Source organism: Xenopus tropicalis, chromosome 9 (assembly GCF_000004195.4).
Source record: "Xenopus tropicalis strain Nigerian chromosome 9, UCB_Xtro_10.0, whole genome shotgun sequence".
NCBI lineage: Eukaryota > Metazoa > Chordata > Amphibia > Anura > Pipidae > Xenopus > Xenopus tropicalis.
Genome location: NC_030685.2, coordinates 21,450,064 through 21,467,237, shown reverse-complemented (window position 1 = coordinate 21,467,237; position 17,174 = coordinate 21,450,064). Strand labels below are relative to the sequence as shown.

Genomic DNA, 17,174 nt, shown 5'->3' with positions numbered 1-17,174 from the left:
TTCTGACAAATCCAACATGGGTAAAGAGTCCTTTCTACACCAAAGTACCAATCAGCAAAGCTTTCCTAAAATTAGTGGTTTTTATGACATTTCAGAAAATCGCCTAAAAATGTTGCAATTTGCCGCTTTTATCTCACACAATTTCTTGCGCACAAAGGCAAATCACCCCAAATAGGAACACCAGAGGTCTACTAAACAGTTTGATGCCCAATAGGCATAGATATACCAAAGTCTGCGGTATGTACTGACCCCAAAATGAAAATAGAGCATATGGATTTCTCGCTTTTGCACACAGAGCCCCCTGTCAGTGTATTATGTGCCGTAACCCCCCCTAACTATACAGAGACCCCCAGACAACCATATAGTTTTGGAAAGTACACGTTCTGATGAATTCAAAATAAGTTATTTTCTATATTTTTCTTTCACTTTATATGGATGGATGCTCCAGTATGCTTTTCTTACTTCAGGAATTCTCTATAGATACGAGCCTATCACTATTCCATTTATAGAATAAGAATAAGAGGGTACCCAACGTGTTTCAGCCCCACCTACGGGGTCTTTGTCAGTCACAGTGACGATGAAGCACTGTTTTAACATACCCCATTTCTAAAAGATACTTGAAATTACATCCTCTATACAGCCTTTGATTTTCAGCTTGGAGCAGTCTGATCAAAAATAATTGACAACTGGATGCTTATTGCTAGCTTATTGCCAGCCCATGCCGATAAACCCCAGCTTCCTTTCTTGCTCTCTATATTATTAGTTGGTTGTTTTTTTTTTCTAATTATTTTAACTTAAGTTGACAACAAAGCAAGTTCTTTATTGATTTATCTTAATACCAAGATGTCCACCGCTGAATCCTTGGAGGGAAGATACCCTGCATTTTTCAGTTTATAATTGGATTTTTTTCAGTTTAATATTAAACTGGTGCAGACAGTGCCACGCCATATATACATGTTGTGGAAGAATGGAAGAACCTGATTGGCCTGCACAGGGCCCTGACCTCAACCCAACTGTGAGATGAATTGGAACACATGGGTTCATATAGTCTGTGCTCAAACTTTCATGTATGAGGTGAAGCAAACCCCAACAACAATGTTTCATCATCTAGCAGGGCAGAATTGGATGTGCTGTTTTTCTAGAGAATGCCTAGAGTTAGCTATTGTGATTATTGTTAAATGCAAACATGCTGAGTAGGAATGTTCTGGGCACTTTAAGAAGCAATATGCCACTTGTCCAGACAAGGGAGAAACAAATGAATGATAGCAGCATTTACACATCCAGTATGTGTTGGGTTTATATACCCACCCCTGAGTGCCAAATAGAATAGCTGGGAATGCCCAAACCATAGGACAGCTGTCAAGCAGTGATTTAGTTTCATTGCTTTTGTTGGCACTGTACCTGGGAATTATCCTGCTCAACTATCCCCAATCAGACAGAAAGTCAAACCTGCCTAATTGATGTCTGTCGGGTAGGCCCGTTGGGGGTGCCCATACATAGCAGCTTAATTGCTGAATTGATCTGAAGGACCTCAGTCGGCATCTGAAATCTGCCCGTGTATGGCCACCTCTAGAATCAGACTGAGCTAGCTTTCTTGCAGCCATGTGAATGAGGGCATCATGGAGCTTACTAACATAGGAGCTAAGTGTCATAGAATCAGCAATTGGCTTTGATCAGATGAGAAATTGCTATGAATAACTGCCCTGGGCGAGAATGTTATATGTGCTAGCGAATGAGCTCCCATAAAGCCCTTAGGGAAGTGCTCTGCCCATAAGCACTAAATTGTAAAAGGCGAAGCCCATAACCTTGTAACATTTACCAGCATCCAGTATATTAAGGTTATCCACAACTAAAAAAAGGCATTGAAATGTGTTTGTTTTGTAGGCCAAGAGTTCCCAGCTCCTGTACTCCAGACATGCTAGGAGTTGTGGTTCTGTAGAGCAGGACTAAGACTAATGCCCCACGGAGAGATTAGGTAAATTCATGCAACTTTAGAAAACTGAAGGGACGTGTAGGCCTTTGTTCCAGGGATTCCCTTTATTGCCAGTGGGAAGGACCCTAGCAACCATATAGCTGCTTGACAAAAATTGACAATTCAAAAACTATTAAAAATTTAAAAAAAGACCAACTGCAATTTGTCTCAGAATATTGCTTTGACATACAAAAAGTTAATGTAAAGGTGAACTACCCCTTTAACTACATGGCTATGGCACACAGGGTATATTGTTTAGGACACTAATTGCATATATACTCCCTGCTACCTCTAATGGGAAAACCACTGGCAATCTAATCGGCCAATGTGCCACCTGCATGGTTGAGGCATTTCCTGGGATTCATCTATTGGCACAATAATGCATCACGTTACAGAGATTGTCCATTATTCACATCAGTCCCTGCTTATAGTCTAGGGCCCCTATCCAATTTGTACACACTAGGGTCATTTTCATTTCAAGTCAGTTAACCTGGCAGATATGTTTCCATATGTGTCCTGTTGCCTCCAACCTGGAACATTGGGTCTCTTCCCTTTGTATCAGTGTAAATGTATTGGTATCTCTTTGTATTAACTGGAACCTACCCTGTAAGGAAACACAAAAATCATAGTCTTCAAAAATAGCATGTTTTATTTTCATATATTTACATTGTTCTTCTAGTGTCATACATAAAGTTAGGCTTAATAACTAGGCAAAAGTGGCATTTAGCCAGGTCCATCAGGATAGGGGCGGCCACCATAAACCATAACTTTTGAATGCAGAATTGCCCAGAAATGGCAGACCCTCATTTTTATCCGGTGGCATGGCTCTTCAGCTCATCCTGTCATTTCTCCCCATTTCTGGATTGGGTTGCAGATGAGACGCCTGGTGGAGCTCGGCAGCAATGGCTTCTTCCTGGCCGAGGTTCCTCAGAGAGCTCAGCCGTTCCATCTCATACCTGGAAAATAAACAGAAATAATTAGATATAAATGGTCACTAAGGGGAACTACTGTGAAAATGTAATATCAGCTTTAACTCCTTGTAATAAGAAACTGTATAAGTATAATCAATAAAATCAGTCACAGTTTCTAAAAAATCAAATTCCTCTTCTCTATCCACCTCTCAGCAATCTGTCTCTTTCCATGCAGGAGTCAGAGTCAGAGTTTGATGGGCATTTAGCTCTAATACCTCATGGTACATGCGCCCTTTGCCTAGACAATGTATCAGAGCAGTCTATCAAAATAACTGGCACAAAGTTTTCCTATAGAGAGGCAGATTGCAGAGAAAGAGAGAGTGAAGAGTAACTTGGTAATTTCCATAAATAAAGCTTATATTAAATTTCCATTTTCACAGTAGTTCCCCTTTAATTATAACCCAGGTTGATCTAATAGAAAATGTATTTTGAAAAACTTGAAATATATGAGAGCAGCTCCTTCCTGTCCTGGGTTCCTAGGAGAGCGCAGGGGAGAACTCGATGAGATTTCCTTTGACCGCAGTCGCCTCCATCTCACTCCTGAGAAACAGAAACACAGCAGCAATTTCATCTAAACGCCCATTAAACCTGAGATACAAGTTGGTCCAATATGAAAATACATTTTGACTTGAAATATTGGGTGTGAAATGAAAGAGTTGGTTCTTACCTTGGTGCTAGACCTTTTTTGGCTGATGCAGATGGAGACATTTGTGTAGTAATCTGCAAGTTTTGCTGTGGAAACATTTGAAACTTTTAAAATGGTGCAATTATTTTTTTTTATTTAATACGTACATAACATTTACTAATGGCTTTTAGTAACTGAACTTATAAAGGGTTTATCTGTAAGAACGTGGGCTCACCTGCAGGTACTGTTGTTCCACCATTAGGCTGTTCCTCCACAACTTGATGTCGGGGGATCTGATATCCATTTTGTACCAATGAGGCTTCTCATGTGTATCTGGGGCAGGCCCAGAGTGGCAATCTGTAGATTCTGGCAAATGCCACAAGGGGCTGTTCGGATCTCTGTACTTGAAATGCCAGGGTCTCTTTTGAATCTCAGTCCAGAACTCTGCCCCTTAAGACTGACGTACAGATACTTTGGTGCTGCCATTAGACTGTTCCTTCAGAAACTGATGACTTGGGGCATCTAATATTAACTTTAAGTCATTGAGGCTTCTGATTTGTATATGGACTGGCCCACCACCCGCCCTTTCCAGCCATATATCTGCCCCTTCAATTGCCTCTCACCCAGCTGAATAGTCAAATCCTTCAAATAGCTCTTGTGCCTCTGGTGATATCGCTTCAGCTGGTGGCATTAATCCCCAGGCTTGGCATTCAGATTGCCTGGTACTCTCTGTAAGGCCACTGACATCTGGTTTAAATGGAGGCATCAGTTCTCTTTCAAGAAATTCTTCCCAATCAATATCCTGTAAAATAGGTGATATTAAATAACTACACACATGAAACATACAGATTACATACAAACACTGACAGATACAGGAGGTATAAAGGGCTGTGCTCATTAGAGATCCTACTGTATTCCTGGCTTGATGCACAATAATTACAATATAAACTTACTTCAAAGAATTCATGGGCTTTAACCTCTTCAGCACCGGCCTCGCTGGATCCGAGGCGATCACATGGATTCTTCTCCAGTAACTACAAGAAATGTAAAAACATTGTTAAATTGACAGAACCATCAGGCCCCATCCCAGTCCCACAGCCAAATCATCATCCACTTACTCTTAGTATTAGGCACTGAGCTTCCTCTGACAATTCCTCTGTCAGGGCAGGTTTGTCAATCCTGATGCTCTCAAATAATTCCATGTCATCTTCTGCATCAAATGGGAACTGAAACATGAATTATTAATCCTTTATTAAACCAGTGTTCTAATTTAATATTATAAGTATTTTAAAATCCTATTTATCATTATAATGACAGTGATAGGTGATTTCTAGGCATTATGCTTACCTGGAACATGATCATGACATATAACACAACCCCAAGGGCCCACCAGTCAACGGCCCTGCTGTATGCCATCTCATCAATGATCTCTGGGGCCATGTAGCAGTTTGTTCCGCACCGGGTCTTACTGCGATCTCCATATCTGAAACCTTAAAGACAAGAAAACACAGTAAGATGATCTGTATCCCCTATCTGTGAGAGACTTCCCTTAGCTGCTTGCATACATACTGCACATACACAGATATATATATCATCCAAATCAACCCCAACTATTCCCTTATATGCTTTGCAATTATAACAAACGTTACCATCTTTGCTCAGGCCGAAATCCACAATTTTCAGATAGCCATGTACATCCACCATTAGATTTTCCAGTTTCAGATCTCTGAATTTGAAAAAATATGAAAATTGTTAAATAGTAGACACCATAGTGAGGGAAGAGAGATATATTAGATAAATCACACCATTTTTTTTATTTTATATTAAATTATATAATTTGTACAGTGCTATAAGAGCTGTAACACTTACCTATGAACAATATTGTTCCGGTGCAATTCCTCCAGGCCGAGCACTATACAGGCAGTGTAAAACCTACATAAAGAGGAAAATAATTCAATGAGTGATTTGATTCAGGACATATATGTGAGTGCTACTCTATGTGAATGTGATTGTCAGTGTGCCAGGACTCTCTGCCAGTCAGACACCTCAGTATTTCACATGGATCCTAATCCCATCCCACTTACATGGCTTTTGATTCCTCAAATGCTCCTTGATGCTCGAGCAGATGGCACAGATCACCTCCAGGAAGATATTCCATTACAAAAAAGAGGTGATTCTCACTCTGGAATGTGGCGTATAAGGAAACCAGGAATGGGTGCTCTGCGCTGGTAACCTTCTGAAGGATTCGCTTCTCCTTGAATACACTGGGGGGAGAGAGTATAAAGCTGTCACTAAATGAACCCTGAACATTTACCACTTTTTGCACTTTGTTGAAAGTAGCAATAAACATTAATAATACTGACAATTCTTTGACATTTTGTTGTGCAAAAAAGACACCAAAAGTAAATTTTATATGACTAAATTAAAAATATCAGTAGAAAACAGAGAGCAGGTAATGACCGCTCTTTAACTGACCTCTTGATATCATTCTTGGCAATAATCCTCTCTTTCTTGAGGGTCTTTATGGCACACAGTTGTTTTGTGTCCTTGTACTCTGCCAGGAACACCTGGAATGAGACAGTAAGGTCAGTGCCTATGCTTTAGCAGGGTAATAACCCTTATTAGAGACACAGCAACTCACCTTTCCAAAGGTGCCTTCACCCAATACTTTTCCCAGATTGAAGTTTTCCAGAGATCTGGGCATGGCGCTGAAATGAAAAGTTACAGGCAGAGAGTTATAGTTATTTTATAATAATAATGGTAAACAGAATAACAGCAGAATACAAATAATAGTGAGAATATAGTCCAAACTAATACCTATCAGAGGGTCCTTCTGCGCCTAGTAGCTCAGTGACTGACTCCGAGCCATTGGAAGCTTCTTCACACTGTTACAGAACAAAGGGAATTATATATCATAAAAAGACTGATATATATGTGTGAAACATTTCTAAAGAATACATGGAATGTACTTACAGCTGAGGGGACACTAAAGGAGGTGACAGTGAAGTTTGCCACCGTGTCCTCTTCTGGCTCAAATCCACCCTCCTCCTGTTCTAGGATCATTTGTCCAACAGTGTGAGACATTCCAACATCAGGAGGCTCAATCACTTCAGGAGAATCTATAACAAACAACATGGCATCATTAGCACTGTACCCTGTGATTGTTATTGTAACCAGGACACCCCCAAAAAATATATATAATCAGGAAATAATAGACTATAATATTCCCATAAATGGATAAGAGTATTGAGCTATGAAAGATATTACTCAATAAATAAGAAAGATTAGTGAATGCTAAACCTGGTTATTATATATAATGTCACCCCATTTCTTATTGTTTTACCAAAAATATCAATAGTGAATGGGCCAGGAACTCATAGTATAAACATTACAGGTGCATATTAGTCTCTTTATGATCACACTTACCCATTAATGGCACCGGGTGGTCGGGCATCTCTACAGTGGCAATGAACTCCACCGGAGGCTCCAGCACATCAGTTATTTCATGAATCTTCACAAATATAGGTTCAAAATCGGAATAGTTCTGTAAAGGTGAAGACAAGCAGAATATTAAATGACAGGCAGAATATTAAACAAACAGACAAGGGCTCATTTATATATGTGGGCAATGTGCGGAGTACAAAAAAAATCTGTGTGACCATCAAGTGACCATGTTAATTTTTGCCCAGTAAAATGTTGTGTTTGCAACTAAACACAAGCTATGCTATAACCTAAGTGAAAGTTTTATGCCCAGATGTGAATAGTGCACACTTTGCCCTGTGCCATTATGGGCATTAAGATGGTGGGCATGGGCATTCTCTTACATGTATATATTGAAAAAGAGAAGAGAATCCCTTTACCTTGGATTTAGATGAAATTGTTTGACAGCAACCCATCACCTTTTCTCCTGTAAAAGAAAAGAACATGGCATTAAAAACATCTCATGGAAACTGCTTAATGATGCAGGAAAATGTACTTACAGAGAGAGAGCAGGCAACAGGCAGGGATCTGTAGCTGTGCAGCTAACTGCATCATGGGATATCATTGGAAATCAAGCATCTGATTGGCTGCCATGTGATACTAGACCTGGTACAAACTTTGTGACTATTATTATATTGCCCCAGAAGTGCTGCCATAATGCATTCCCTTTCTTCCAATCATTACCCAGCTGCCCATGTCTGGACTAGTATTCAATTACACAAAGGTTCAAACTCCCCTCAGACCCAATATAAAGCAGCTTACAGCAGCCCCTTTGGCATTGACCAGAGTTTCCAGACCTGCCATCCATTATCAGTAATGGCTAAAGAATAGGGAACCTATAACTCTGATATAAGCAGCACTAATGTTACACTAAATATATTATATAGGGATAATGTGCAAAAATATGAATATGATTAATAAAAATGTATAGAGAAGTGTCAGTATCACTGCAACTACAATAGGGAGTCACGTGCCAGTGAAAGCATCAAAACACGGGCAAAATGGTCTCAGTACACTGGCCCAAGGGCTGGCAATGCCTCCCTCTTAATGAATTAGCCCCTGGCCCTGGCATTTCAATTACACCAAGGTCCAAACAACTCCCCTCAGACTATATAAAGCATCAGTCTATGGCAGCTTACAGCAGCTCCTGTCATCAACCGCCAACCTGCCATCCATTATCAGCAATGGCTAAAGAATAGGGAGCCCATAACTTTGATATAATCAGCACTAATATTACACTAAATATAATATAAAGTAAAAATATGAGGAGGAAATATTAATGGGATGAATAAAAATGTATAGAGAAGTGTCAGTATTGCTGTAATTACAATAGAAAGCCACGTGCCAGTGAGCCCACTGGATATGGGCAAAATCATACTTCTTGTGCTTTTAATTTTTATTCAGTGCAGCCCAAGGACTGGCAATGTCTCCCTATTAATGAATTAGCAATGTAATAACAGGATTCTTTCCATATTTAGCAGGAAAATGTACTTACAGTGAGAGCAGGCAACAGGCAGCGATCTCTAGCTTTGCAGCCAACTGTCAAAAAAAACAGTTGGGCAGTAAGGGCATCATGTGACATTGGCTGAAAGCATCGGTTGCTCTGTGACACTAGACCTGGAATAAACTGTGACAGTTATTACATTGCCCCAATAGCATTGCCATACTGTGTTACCTTTCTTCCAGCCATTGACCATTGAAAGCAGCAGAAAGTGAAATTGCTCTACTCTTGCAAATAATAAACACATCTTTAACCCTTTTACTGCCAGCCGTTTTGGTCAAAGTGGAACTTGTATTGCCCGACAGCTTTTTAACATTTTGCTGTTTAAATTTAGGAGCCTTTCCTTGGGGGGACTTTTAGTTTAACCAGGAAAGCAATATATCGTTTTTTTCAGAACAACCTAGGCTTTCAAAATATGGTAGAATTTTTGTGTAATTCCAATTCTGTAACAAAATATAGGCTTCTAAATGTCTAAAAAATGAAAATAATTAATATTTTCCATAATAAAAACACATATACCAGAAACAAAAATTATTTCATTCACAAAAATACAACTGATTATTACACTACCAAATTTTCAAAGCACTGCTCCAGAAAGCTGCATACTTTATATTTCAAGGCCAAAAATTCCAGTAACAGAAGGTTTATCCCAGAAAATTATACATTTTTGGAAAGAACAGATTCTGGGTAATCCAAACCACTAAGTTGCAATGCTTTCCTAAAGTTATTGGTTTTTATCAAAATTTGTGAATTTTTTGAAAAATTGCATCAAAGCTTTCAGTCTATAGTATATTATCTTCTACAGGTCATAAAGTAACCAGATAAAAACACCCTAAATATGAACACCAGGGGCCCACTGAACAGTTTGATGCCCAATATGTATAGGTTTACCTAAGTATGTGGCATGTAGGGGCCCCAATGGGAACATACCCCCATATATACTGTCATTTCTGTCATTTCAGCTCCTGCAAAATCAACACATTTACATCATTATATGTGGGATAAAGCTACAAAAAAAGTACGCTCACCCCAGAAAGCCATATATTTTTGCAAAGTACACATTCCCCAAATCTAAAATGGGAACCCGTGTCTTTCTACTCCAAAGTACCAAGCCGCAAAGCTTTTCTAAAGTTAGCAATTTTGATGACATTTCCAAAAATACTCTCAAAGCTTCCACTTTGCAGCATCTTATCTCCCACATAGCATTAGGTACCAAGATAAAACACCCTGAATTTGAACGCCAGGGGTCCACTGAACAGTTTGATGCCCAATATGTTTAGGTTTACCTAAGTATGTGGCATGTAGGGGCCCCAATGGGAACATACCCCATATGATCTGTCATTTCAGCTCCTGCAAAATCAACACATTTAAATCATTTTATATGGGATAAACCTACAAAAAAGTACACGCACCCCAGAAAACCATATATTTTTGGAAAGTACACATTCTGACAAATCCAACAAGGGTAAAGAAGTCTTTCTACACCAAAGTACCAATCTGCAAAGCTTTCCTAAAGTTAGTGGTTTTTATGACATTTTAGAAAATCACCTAAAAATGTTGCAATTTGCCGCTTTTATTTCACACAATTTCTTGCGTACAAAGGCAAATCACCCCAAATAGGAACACCAGAGGCCTACTGAACAGTTTGATGCCCAATAGGCATAGATATACCAAAGTCTGCGGTTTGTACTGACCCCAAAATGAAAATAGCGCATATGGATCTCTCGCCTGCCAGCTCAGCTTTTGCACACAGAGCCCCCTGTCAGTGTATTATGTGCCGTAATCCCCCCCTAACTATACAGAGACCCCCACAAAACCATATAGTTTTGGAAAGTACACATTTTGATGAATTCAAAATAATTAAAGTTACTTTCTACACCAGAGTACCACATAGCAAAGCTACGCTACAAACAGATCAGGAATAATAATACAGGGAAAAAAATGCAATAAAACCACAAAAATTGTGCAAATCAATGAAACAACAAAATAAGTCACATGACAGTGTAATTAGTGGTCAGAGTATCTGATCCAATAGTCAGGCTGTCAAAATATACGGTTTTTAGGGAAAAATTAAAGACAAAGGGGTAAAATAAATAAGTAAAAAAAAAAAAGTGTTTGTGTATACATGTGTGTACACATCTAAAAGTTGTGTGACAGTGTGTAAATGTGTATATGAGTGTATATAGTGATCGCATGGTGAGAGGTCCTGGAGTCTCCTGGAGGGTCCGTTGCAGAGCTCATCAGGCAGCAGGAAGTGAGTGGGCATCATTGGAGGGGTGAGGAAGCCGGAGGGGAAGGAGCAGGAGAAAGCAATTGCATCTGCTGCTTGGAGGTTGGTCCTGCGATGATCGAATCGCAGGACCGACATTACAGCCCCCCTGGCTCGTTGATCTGCCAAACAACGTTTGTTGGCAGCAGAAAGGTTAAATGACATGTCAACCCCAAAAATAACCCGGACCAGCATTTCGCATCTTTATTTGCTGTGACCCAGTTCCCAACCCACAACTGCCTTATGAGCAACCCGATCCCTGGCCCGCTGACAACCATTAAACAGGAAGCACTGTTGCTGCAAACCTCAAAGTGGGCAGTGGTAGGAAAAAGTTTAAAAAAATGGGGTAAAATATAGATAACACAGGTAATATAATATAAGAAATATGGATAAGACCCACAGACCCACATTTATACCCGCATCTGAAAATACCACGTGCAACCATCAGGGTTACAGCTTTACTTGAGGGTACCCGACCCCCCTCTCTCCTAATATTCCCATTCTGGACCCCCCTCCCACATTTACAGCTAGAGCTACCGGGGCACAACGTGATACATAGGATATCCATTGGTTGCTAGAATCCAACTTCACACAAAGAGAAATTATTAGCGCTGAGTCTAACCCACACTGTAGCGCTGACCTGCTGCTATGTTTTACTGCACTCGGACCTACACTCTGTGAGTGAGCACAGTTCTACCACTCAGTCACATATAATGCACATTGCTGCTGGGGGTTCCATGTGTTTAAATGCACTACAGTATTTAGTACTCAGTGGGCAGTGTAGTGACACGGCACATGAGCTTACACACATACTGTACATAATAATGGCACATTCTGTTAGGAGAGCTGGAGGCCCAAATGTCAGGGTTTTGGGGAAGGTTACTTTTTAATTGAGAAACTTATCTTTTTTAGTATTCAGTGCAGGAGATAAAAGGAAATTAGGGACTTTTCAATCAGAATCTGGGACTACAGGCTCAGCTGTTAAAAGAGGGACTGTCTCTTACTCTTACTTAACACCAGGTTAGTATATCATTATACCATAGGAGTAAAGTGCTGCACGTATCAAAACCAGAACTAAAACGTTCAACTGAAAAGAGGTATTCGCCTAGCCAGAAGCCAGCCTAGCGTCTATAGCTATTAGCCCAGCCAGGAGCCAGCCTAGCGCCTATAGCTATTAGCCCAGCCAGGAGCCAGCCTAGCGCCTATAGCTATTGGCCCAGCCAGGAGCCAGCCTAGCGCCTATAGCTATTAGCCCAGCCAGGAGCCAGCCTAGCGGCCTAGTGCCTATAGCTATTAGCCCAGCCAGGAGCCAGCCTAGCGCCTATAGCTATTAGCCCAGCCAGGAGCCAGCCTAGCGCCTATAGCTATTAGCCCAGCCAGGAGCCAGCCTAGCACCTATAGCTATTAGCCCAGCCAGGAGCCAGCCTAGCGCCTATAGCTATTAGCCCAGCCAGGAGCCAGCCTAGCGCCTATAGCTATTAGCCCAGCCAGGAGCCAGCCTAGCGCCTATAGCTATTAGCCCAGCCAGGAGCCAGCCTAGCGCCTATAGCTATTAGCCCAGCCAGGAGCCAGCCTAGCGCCTATAGCTATTAGCCCAGCCAGGAGCCAGCCTAGCGCCTATAGCTATTAGCCCAGCCAGGAGCCAGCCTAGCGCCTATAGCTATTAGCCCAGCCAGGAGCCAGCCTAGCGCCTATAGCTATTAGCCCAGCCAGCTTTGGTGCAGTCTCACTAACACTAGTTCATCCTAAGACCATGAGAGGAGACCAAACCAGAAAAGAAAACAGCACATTCTTTCTTTTTTGTGGCTTTTTTTTAGTTTATTTTAAAAAGATAGAAAAGCTTCCAGATTCCCCTAGGCATTAACCCCTTCTTATACATTCAGAATAGCACTAGCTTTTTAATGTACAATTTGTTATTTCCAATGCCTAATTTATACAAATTACCACCATACAGGCTACAACTCGACCCCAAGATGCTCCCACCTTGTGCCCATTCTCTCCCATGTAGCCTTTACCATGATTTTACCCAAAATACCCTTAACACATGGTTATGATATCCTGTGAATATGAATCAGAACACACATCCAGTCCATTCCGACTATTGCCAAACCCATATAACAGTGCATTTGCATAGGCCCCTGCAGCTTAGAGACATACGAGTGGTTACAATAAGTGACAGTCTGTATCCTGATGGGCAGTTACAGCCCGGCCAGCTGCATCCCTTCACTGGCACCTACGTGAGTCTTATAAGTAAAAAAGTCACCATTACTTCCCAATAATTCTATTTTAAAGCATAAAAAGTGACATCAATTTTCTAAAAGAAGGGGTTACTGCATGTAGAATCTGTGAAAGTGCCAATTTGTTAGAGCGAAACTGCATCCTCCACTAATGCTTCTCTCTTGGACGGAATTCCTGGGATGCTCCCAAACACAGCTTGTAGCGCCAGCCGGGCACAGCCTCAATGCCTGAAGTGACTGCACTGGAACATGGTAGGGCGGCTCCTTATTCATATATCCAGCTCTCTGTGCTGTCCTGCCAGCAGACAAGCTCATCGGGTTGGAACCAAAGAGCGATCTCTCGCTGGGCGCTCTCCCTGGAGTCACTGCCGTGTATAACGTTCCTGAGGGAGAAACAGAGAAACCCCATGAGCATGTAGGGAAATAAAGAGGGATGCAAAGAACCCTAAAAAGCAGAGTAGCACGGTGGGGTTGGCGGCTGTCACCTCATGCCACTTAATTTTCTCTTCCCAGTGATCTCGAGCCAGAAGCATGCAGAGTTGAAGATGATGAAGACCTAGCTTCAGGTGCACATGTTCCAGGTCAGCAACCGGTCAATGAAGAGAACATCAAGCAGTGTGAGTTGGTGCCCACCACATCCACGACTCCACTGAGGGTCTGCAGTGGTGCAGCTCAGGGAGGGGTAGTGCCGAGACTCTCGGTACTCATGTTACAAATGGCTCCAGGACCCCATTACTTTCCCAGTGGACCTGCTTCCCTTATTGCTATGCCCTAGTGCCACCCCTTCATGCCATCCACAAGGAGGAAAAGTACTGTACAGAGCCTTCCCACGACTCCCTCAACCTAACTGAAAAGTCTGTGTTCAAATTTACATTTAATACACCAAACACATTTCTACACTAAATCAAAGATACAAAGATACTATAGTTAATCTCTATCTTCTTGTTGCTTTATAATTCAACAGATATTTTTGTTTTGAATTTAGTGTAACCTAAGCTTCCCGGAGCTCTGGCATACACCATAAACTTGAAGCTCATTTTATTAATACGGCATCATCTATTAGTAGTCCATTGAATGACAGTGGCTCAATGCGGCTATCTCCAAACCCAGTGAACTTACCTGCCGACATCTACACAGAAATCCCCTCGGATTGTGCCTGGCAAAGAGTGAGCTGGGTTTGTCTCCCCAATCATTAGACGGGCAGTCTTAACCACATCCAAGCCCTGCCACACCTACGAGGGAAAAGGAAATCGTATGAGAGGAAGGGCACATCTGATAGCACCACAAGGTGGCAGTAGAGAGGGTTGGAGAGAAACCTGGTGTGGCAGGAAGAAGAGATGTAAAGCTACAGAAGTGGGAGGAATATATATATATATATATATATATATATATAAAATGTATATTAAGGTAATAAGAAAACCTTGCGATCCTTACCATAGCAACCACTGGTCCGGAACCCATGTACTTCACTAGACGGTCATAGAAGGGCTTGTCCTGCAGAGCAATGTAATGCTGCTTGAGCAGTTGCTCCGAGGCCTGCATCCAAATACACAGAATTATAACCCCTCAGTTTTCTCAAGCCATAGAATATTTGCTCTTTGGCACTAATATGGTTAAATCCCACTTAACCCTTCTGAGTCTGTTTCTGTAAAGGAAGGGCACTATATGACTGCTCCTAATGAGGATGCTGACTATAATGCAGGTCACAATTACTTATTGCAGATCTGTACCCTTCGTATTTACAAATTCAGGTGATGAATGAAAATCACATGGGAGTTTTCACCTGATTCCCACAGACAGATATGATGAGAGGCTATTTGGAGCACTCTGACTCCCCAGAATTGCTATGTGTGCCATAATCCTCAGAGAGGCTGGACCTGGCTCTGTGTAATCATAGAACCCAAAAGTATTTTATATTCTCCTCCTAATATCAATCAGAAGGTTCTACATGTCTGTCTATCTCGGTCATCAGTAGAAACTGGGTTTTACAATATCACCTGCATTATCTTCATCGCCACCAGATGGAATCCCTTTTTCTCAAAGCGGCGTATGATCTCGCCAATCAGTCGCCTTTGGTACCCATCAGGCTTGATGGCCAGGAAAGTGCGCTCATTAATCCCTGTCCAGGCTGCAGAAGACCAAGCAAGGAAAGCGCATCACAGAAGGGAAATGCATTACCTCTATACAAATAGCAGTTACTTTTAGCCGCAATGCCCTTTACTGACCAATAGAGGGAGCACATATACTACTGCAGCGCTCTGGATGCTGAATACTGCCCAATACGATGGTTTTCCCACTTTTCAGATTTGGTACGAGCCCCCTTACCATTGAGGTCCAACCTATGGTCTGGGCCTGTTAATCTATAACACGTTTATTTATATACTATCTATCTATATATGAGTTGAGAACCATAGGACTAATGAAAAGGGGTCTGTATATAGATGCTGCCCAGTTGGCCAATGCCCCTTCCTTGTACAGAAGGGCTAAGCAGAACATGGTGCCCAACAGATCCAGCCGACTCCTGGCAGTTGTACTTTTGTTGGCACAGCTATTCCATAAGGAAACTGCTGACAAAATAAAGAATTATCCCCATGTGACATTCCCCCAAGGGCACTTATTTCCATGCACATATGTTCAGAGAAAGAAAATAAAACATTATTGGTTGCTAAGGTAATCAGCCCCTAGCAACCAGATGCCCCTTTGTCCCCAGATTTACTGATACACCACTCCGCTACTCCATAACAGGGATCCGAAACCCAGGGCCGGCAGGGCATGCTGGGAGCTGTAGTCCCGCCTCCGTTGAACTAACTAGTAAGAACAGAAAAGCGATCGCTCCCTCTCCATTCAGCCTCCCGCGTTTCACACTACAATCAGCTCCGAGTGTTTGCTGGATCCCCCAGGGGTTTCCCTGATCCCTGCTATCGATCTACTCCAACCCCCCGATGGGTCCCACCTGTAGGGAAGATGTGGGCGAAGATGGTGAGCACCAAGCAGATCATGGCGAGAGCGGAGAGAAAGGGCGGGAGCGAGCCCGCGGGAAGAGCCAGCAGCAGCGGGAGCGCGCACGCCGCCCATAGATAGCGCCGGGCTTGTCAATCATGTGGCTGTGGGGATGCTGGGAAGTGTCTGGCTCTGTATAGCCGGCTCCATTGCCTTATCCACTTATCCATATGATACCCTGAGGAGTTCCCTTTGTCTGATACAGAGCAGCGGTATAATAAATAAAGAACCCCATGAGTGTGTACACTAACATACAAGAATAATTAGCCTGGGTCTTCACATTTAACCGTATGGGCTCGGCATAATGCGATTATGATGGCAGCGTGTGGGAGTAACAGGCTAATCCTAGGATTTGTTTAAAGGGGAGCTTAGAGCGAAAAGCTGTTAGGGGTTTTGTTATTCTTATTGTTACATATACAGGGTGTCACATGATGCTGAGTAGTTATTGCTACACAGGTAAAAAAATTATAACATTCCATTTAGGGGGAAGACACACAGAGCTACTTAGTAGCAGCTACTTTTTCACAGGCAACTAAACTCCAGAAAATCCCCTGCCATAGACAATACTGAGAATTGCCTCTGCTAAAACACACATAGATACAATTATCAGTAAAAGATCAGCATTGTCTATTTTAGTAGCCAAGACAAGTAGCTGCTACTAGTAGCTCTGTGTTTCTTCACCCTTAATTGTGAAGATGGTCAGCAGATCATATTGATGCCTCATGCATTCTGCTGGGATTTAGCATAATCCAGTTGTGTCACATTTATGGGTATATATCAGAGCACACACTATGGCAGCAAGATCTGAGCTCAGCTGAAGGGGCTGAGGTACATTGCCATGTAGATTCTTTTTTAACCATTTAGAGATATCTATTTAAACCGACCCGCAAAGAGTGTTAGGTATTAGGCACTGTACTCTTTAATTAATAGAGAGCATTCAGGTAACAAAATATTCAATTGTATTCAAAGCCAAACCTATGCATATAATATATATTTACATATATGAATTTAAAAGTAATCGAAAAACTGTACCGTTTAAATTCAGTTATACATTTGGTCAAATCCTGCAAAAAGTTCTGGCATTTAGGCAAATCCAGGATCTGGTATATTCCTATTTAT

General features: G+C 41.7%; 2 protein-coding genes across 5 annotated transcripts; both read right to left on the bottom strand.

The window, feature by feature from the left end:
• Positions 1-2,603: 2,603 nt before the first annotated feature.
• Positions 2,604-8,037, bottom strand: LOC101734648 (serine/threonine-protein kinase N1-like). 3 transcript variants are annotated; one of them, XR_004220371.1, is made up of 11 exons: positions 6,995-8,037; positions 6,542-6,687; positions 6,386-6,453; positions 6,210-6,276; positions 6,044-6,135; positions 5,653-5,832; positions 5,438-5,500; positions 5,218-5,294; positions 4,916-5,058; positions 3,611-4,794; positions 2,604-3,483 (listed from the first exon to the last, which is right to left on the bottom strand). XR_004220371.1 is itself a non-coding variant. In XM_031892816.1 (10 exons), the coding sequence occupies exons 1-10, from the start codon at positions 7,020-7,022 to the stop codon at positions 4,675-4,677; spliced, it is 984 nt and encodes a 327-aa protein (XP_031748676.1). In that variant the 5' UTR covers positions 7,023-8,037; the 3' UTR covers positions 2,604-4,674. The 3 variants fall into 3 exon arrangements, 1 of the variants encoding a protein (XP_031748676.1); XR_004220370.1 differs by having other exon boundaries at positions 2,604-4,370; positions 4,522-4,794; XM_031892816.1 differs by having other exon boundaries at positions 2,604-4,794.
• Positions 8,038-12,614: 4,577 nt separating this feature from the next.
• Positions 12,615-16,103, bottom strand: nme3 (NME/NM23 nucleoside diphosphate kinase 3). Of its 2 annotated transcripts, none has more exons than NM_001005115.2 (5): positions 16,009-16,103; positions 15,053-15,183; positions 14,490-14,591; positions 14,175-14,287; positions 12,615-13,438 (listed from the first exon to the last, which is right to left on the bottom strand). In NM_001005115.2, exons 1-5 carry the CDS (start codon positions 16,052-16,054, stop codon positions 13,321-13,323), a joined length of 510 nt encoding a protein of 169 aa, NP_001005115.1. In that variant the 5' UTR covers positions 16,055-16,103; the 3' UTR covers positions 12,615-13,320. The 2 variants fall into 2 exon arrangements, with proteins under 2 accessions (NP_001005115.1, XP_012825767.1); XM_012970313.3 differs by lacking the exon at positions 16,009-16,103 and adding an exon at positions 15,281-15,974.
• Between the last annotated feature and the right edge of the window lie 1,071 nt (positions 16,104-17,174).

What these genes read in the sequence shown, in the direction of transcription:
- LOC101734648 (XM_031892816.1), bottom strand. Translation starts at nt 7,022, where the DNA reads ATGCCCGACCACCCGGTGCCATTAATGG. An exon ending in GTGAAGGCACCTTTGGAAAG is followed by an intron (nt 6,136 to 6,209) that starts GTGAGTTGCTGT and finishes GTCTCATTCCAG; the next exon opens with GTGTTCCTGGCAGAGTACAA. An exon ending in TTTCGGCCTGAGCAAAGATG is followed by an intron (nt 5,059 to 5,217) that starts GTAACGTTTGTT and finishes CTTGTCTTTAAG; the next exon opens with GTTTCAGATATGGAGATCGC.
- nme3 (XM_012970313.3), bottom strand. Translation starts at nt 15,383, where the DNA reads ATGGTAAGGGGGCTCGTACCAAATCTGAAAAGTGGGAAAACCATCGTA. An exon ending in TGGCGATGAAGATAATGCAG is followed by an intron (nt 14,592 to 15,052) that starts GTGATATTGTAA and finishes ATTTGGATGCAG; the next exon opens with GCCTCGGAGCAACTGCTCAA. An exon ending in CCGGACCAGTGGTTGCTATG is followed by an intron (nt 14,288 to 14,489) that starts GTAAGGATCGCA and finishes TTTCCCTCGTAG; the next exon opens with GTGTGGCAGGGCTTGGATGT.